Below are 5,060 nucleotides of genomic sequence, written 5' to 3'. Positions count from 1 at the left end.
GAGACAGAAGCAGACATAGAAAAAGAAGCATAGATACAAAAGGCAACTGTCAACCAGCTCCACAGGCGGCCCCGTCCAGGAAACACACAGGTCATTTAATCCGATGGCAAAGGAACCAGTAGTTGAAAACTCATAATAAAAAGTTAATCTAAAAAGTAGTTATATTGTTCTTGCAGGTATAAAAACATTTTTCTGTCTAAAAATGGCCCCTGAGTAAATTATTCTTCATCTTAATCTTCATCTACATCTGTGATGAGAAAAATAATTTTACACTATTCCTCTTGTTCAGCATTAGATGTTCTGTATACTTTAATTATCCTTCTGTCTTCTTTGCTCCTGAAGTAGTTCAATTAGTGCGATCTTTTGTCTGACCGGAACAGAAAGACTGGATCTGTTCTCCCTGGTAAGGATTTATAAATGCTGCTTAAATGAAAAACACGGATCTCAATTCTTGTAAATTCAGGACTTGGACTTTTTTCTCTGGTAACTCTTCATAAAGATAAAGAAGAATGAAAAGCTTTGTTTCTTTCTAAAGAATTATTTATATATATATATATATATATTATTACTTTTGAGTAATTATCTTTTCATTACAGATTACTTTGATTCATAGATGGGTTTCTGTTGATATTTTGTACCAATATGAATATCTTTGATTGTTAAAAAGTTTTGGTTAAAAATAGATGATGGTTAAAGCACACGACTCATGTATGAAAGCCTTAGTCCTTAACTCGGATGACCCGGGTTCGAATCAGACCCGTGGTCCTTTGCTGCATGTCTCTGCCCCTCTTTCAAACACGCTTTCCTGTCAGCCTACTGTCCAAAAAATGAGCCTCTAGTGCCGTAAAAACTTGAAAATTAGATGTCAGCGGGGATGTCAGGAATCCAGTTTCTGTGTTTCCTTTTTTCCTCCACCAGGTGGTGCCCCGTCCTCATTGGGTCTCCCACCTGCAGCTCAATGTCTCATTACCTGCAGAGTGTTCTTAAGCTGCTGACTGCCACTACCTCGACTCCAGAGTGTTTGCCAATACTGGGCACTCCAGCCATGCTTAGTTAAGCAGAGTCTAACCTGAGTTTTTGTTTTGCTGTTTTTGGTTTTTTTGTTTTGGTTGGTTTTTGTTGGTTCAACTTGGTTTTTTTTCACCTTGGTTTTTACTTTTTTTTTTTTTTTTGCTTTTGGGCGGGAGTTCTTCTTGCAACTTGGTTTTTTTTGTGCTTTTCTCTCTCTGGAAGGATCAACTGAGCTTCTAACTGAGCTGGGGTTCCAAACAGGAAGTTTGGACCCACTTTCCCCAAGAGGTCGTTTGAGCTTCACACCGAGCAAAGGTTTCATCTGCACCGCAGCCCGTTCAAGTACCGCAGGAAATCAGAGTGGCAGTCAGCTTCTCCGTTCACCAGGTAACAACCGCAGAGTAACCCAGTCCGCCCATCACCAAACAGGACACTCTCTGCTACAATCCTCACAGTCTGGATTCCATGAAGAACACCTTTCCCTGGAGAAGTGAGTCTGCAACCTTTTCCTCCAATTCTAAACCTAAGGTTCAATTTTCCCACTGAGCCTGAACTAACCGCAGTGTCTTCCCCTCACCTTCCAGTTCCCATTGAGCAGTGTTCAGAGCAGCACTGGATTCACCACATTACCAAATAAACCTGTTTGAACTTTTCCCTGGTCTCTCTGTTTGGTCTTCTGCATCTTTGGGTCAGAATTTAGATAAAAAGATTCCCATTTAATTCTCAATAAGTTAGAAATAAAGATAACATTATTAGAGCGAAAGCACAGGACATATTTATTTCAAATCAGAGCAGTTTTCACATCATTACAGGAGAAATAAATCCATTTATTCTTCCCTTCTTCTAACACCACATCCTCAGGCGGAACCGTGTCCAATTCACCAGGACGCATCTTCAGTTTATTATCTAGGAGCAGGTGGAACCGCAGAGATCAGCCCTCAGGAGGCGTGCTCAGGTGCGCCTGTGTGGGCAGGTGTGGCCCACCGGGCGGCAGTAGCAGATGGCGTTGTAGAACCGGCAGTAGCAGGTGTCACAGGGGTCACAGCAGGGCAGCGAGTAACCCAGGCAGAACTGCTGGTGAGGGATGCAGCGGCGAGGGGAGCGAGCGGCCCGGCCCTGCAGCTGCAGCGCAGACGAATCCTGCAGGACAAGAGAAGCAAAGAGGAGGGTCAGTGGGGGGGGTGTCTACAGAGAGCTGCTGAGGTCAGTTCTGCACCTCATTGTTGGAACCCGTCTCCATCATGAACCGGTCCTCCTCTGACTCCACAGGAAGGAGAACAGCTTCCTGAACAGGGTTGGGGGCGTGGCCTCGATCTGCAGAACACAGGAAGGAAAAATGTCACCTGAGACGTTTAAACTTCTGCTCTGATGTTCTCTCTAAAACACTCCTGCAGAGAACCAGTGGATCCATTAGCACCAGTAGTTCTAGAGGAGGAACCTTCTAAAAAATCTGGACCAGAACCTCGTTACCAACAGAGGGGAAAAGTTTGCCCCTTGAAATTATTTAACTATCTGAGCTGGGGTGTGTCAGCTGACATGGACGTGTCACCGACCGATGTCAGACAGGTAGGAGGTGTCGGTGCGGAGGCCCCCCGCCGGGCCGTCGTCCAGCTGGATGCCACCATGAACCAGAGCACAGGAGAGGCGCAGCAGGCTGAGGGACCAGCAGCAGAGCAGCAGCCTGCCAAACATCCTGCCAGGGATGAGGAGGAGAAGAGAAGAAGAAAAATCTGCACTGCAACTCCCACAATCCTTTGCTCTTCCTACGAGGAGCTCTGAAAGGAGGAAAAGGAAGCAGTTAGATTCCCTGTCTGGAGAAGTTGAGCCATTCTAGTCGTATATTTCCTCTGAACAATGACGGCATGAAACTAAAGCTTTGATAAAACAGAAAAACAGCATCAATGCCTTCAGAGACGCAAACAAATAAAAATAAAAATGTCTTCCAATGAATGAATGAGAGCAGCCAGAGGTCCAGCTTCATTAGAGAAACACCTCAGACTGAACAATCTGATCACAGTCAGAATCGGTTCTCCACCTGGAAGGACTTCATGGAGCTAAAAGATGAAAATGTTTTAGAGATGAAAAAATGATTCCTTATGAAATCGATGGAGGAGAGAAGCTGGAGACCAACAATAAAAGTTCCTTAAATATGATCTACAGATGGAGCAGTTATGGGATCAGGATGATCAGGCTGAGAACAAAAAGGAAAAGTACCGAAAAGACAACCAGTTATTTTAGTTTTTTTGAGAAAAGTTGCTCGATTGTGGAAATCTTTGTTGCCGTTACTTCTGTCTAAATTCATCTATGCACACAGAATTAAGTATTTATATTAATTTTAAAGATTTGTCTTCATTTATAATTTTAAATGTAGATTTAATTACTAATGGGAAATAAAATTATTACATTCTTAATTTTAAATGTATTTTAAATTATATAATCGGACATTTAATTATTTAAATCACACTTTTTTTTTTTAAATCTATAATTAATATTTAACTCATAACTCAAATGTATTTTAATTAATCTAGGGAGAAATTTAATTATTAACATTTCAGTTCTTTAATGGGACATTTGATTATTTCATTCATTAATCTTAAATGCAAATTTAAATCAATAAATGAGCATTGAAATATATAATTGAGTAATTTACATTTTAATGGTATTTTTTTAGGTTTTGAATTATATATCAAATAAGCTAATAAATAAACATTACCTCTATTTATTTAATGGTACATTGATGTAGTTCATTCATCCTAAAATCAGTGTTTCGTGACCTTCCTAGGGGTCCGGCCCCCACTTTGGGAACCCTTGATTTACGCTTCAGGCCATTTGGCAGAAATAAAAGAAAAGAGTTATAATTATTAATAAGTAATAATAATAACGCCTGTGATCCCAGAGGATAACGGTTTGTTTTCCATTTTCTCATTTTGGTCAAATAAAGAACCAAAATGAAAGTAAAGTAAAAACCTAAATGTAAGCTGACCAGAACTAAAACACGACAATAAACACAAATCATTCATAAAGGTGAAAAACAGAAACAAAAGTGATCAAAATCAGTCATTTTAAAAGTTATTTTATGATAAATAATTTAATATTCCATTTTTTTTTTTGTAAATACATAAATTTTTTTCTATTTTCGCTTCATTTTCCATTTTTTCTTTACTGTTTATGAAGAAAGTAAATAATGTAAGTATTTTTCTTAGAGGAAGAAAAGACAAAGATTCTCTATCTAATAGTTTTCTTTGAAATCTACCAGAAACTACAAACATTTAACGTCTTTTCAGGAAATACAGGATGAAAAACAAAAAAACTTTTCATTCAGTCTAACAGCTGATCATCATCATCCTCATCATCATCATCATCATCATCATCATCATCATCATCATCATCCTCATCATCATCAGGTGGAAACTCACCCTCTGGCTGTCGTTCCTGCTGCGTTTCTGTTTCTGAGGAGATGAAGGTGATTTAAAGCCCAATCAACAGGAAGTGGTCACATGACCAGCATGGTGGGCGTCGCCGCCTCTGTTTAATTTGGGATTGATCATTGAAGGCTCAAAACATAAGGAGCTTTTTCATCATCATTTAGCAGCCAATGTACGACTGCAGCCCAACAGGAAACCGATAATTGTAATAAAAAAACAGCGACTTTCTCTCCAGCATCTATTCCAGAAAAAAGCAGAGAAGCTGCTGGAGGCTCCTGGTGTTTCTCCACCCGTGAGCTTCTGTGTGTCTGAGCTACGGTTAAACGACTGAACTCAGCAGATGATGACAAGGAGAGACGCTTTTTTAAAAAGTAATTCAGTCCAACACTTTTAAATAAACTAATATGTGGTTTTAAAATAAAAAAGTTCCATTCAGTCTGGAATCTAGGAGCTGCTGCAGAAGCCCAGATCTTCTTCGTTCTTCACTTTGGATCTGGATCTTTTTTCCTCTGACGAATCTGAAAACATGCACATTAAAGCTGATTATTAAATGCATTTTCTAAATTAGATTTACTCTATCATTTAAATGTAGTTTATTTATCTAATTGATTGATTGACTTTATT

At 39.5% G+C, this 5,060-nt stretch overlaps 1 protein-coding gene across 1 annotated transcript; it reads right to left on the bottom strand.

Annotated features, from left to right (window-relative positions):
* Window positions 1-1,851: 1,851 nt before the first annotated feature.
* LOC107096269 (agouti-related protein-like) lies at window positions 1,852-4,449 on the bottom strand. Its single transcript, XM_015392849.1, has 4 exons — window positions 4,428-4,449; window positions 2,565-2,786; window positions 2,228-2,325; window positions 1,852-2,151 (listed from the first exon to the last, which is right to left on the bottom strand). The coding sequence occupies exons 2-4, from the start codon at window positions 2,701-2,703 to the stop codon at window positions 1,963-1,965; spliced, it is 426 nt and encodes a 141-aa protein (XP_015248335.1). The 5' UTR covers window positions 2,704-2,786; window positions 4,428-4,449; the 3' UTR covers window positions 1,852-1,962.
* Window positions 4,450-5,060: the final 611 nt, after the last annotated feature.

This window comes from Cyprinodon variegatus, unplaced genomic scaffold, assembly GCF_000732505.1.
Source record: "Cyprinodon variegatus isolate N-32 unplaced genomic scaffold, C_variegatus-1.0 Scaffold609, whole genome shotgun sequence".
Classification (NCBI taxonomy): Eukaryota; Metazoa; Chordata; class Actinopteri; order Cyprinodontiformes; family Cyprinodontidae; genus Cyprinodon; species Cyprinodon variegatus.
This window is presented reverse-complemented; position numbering and strand designations above follow the sequence as displayed.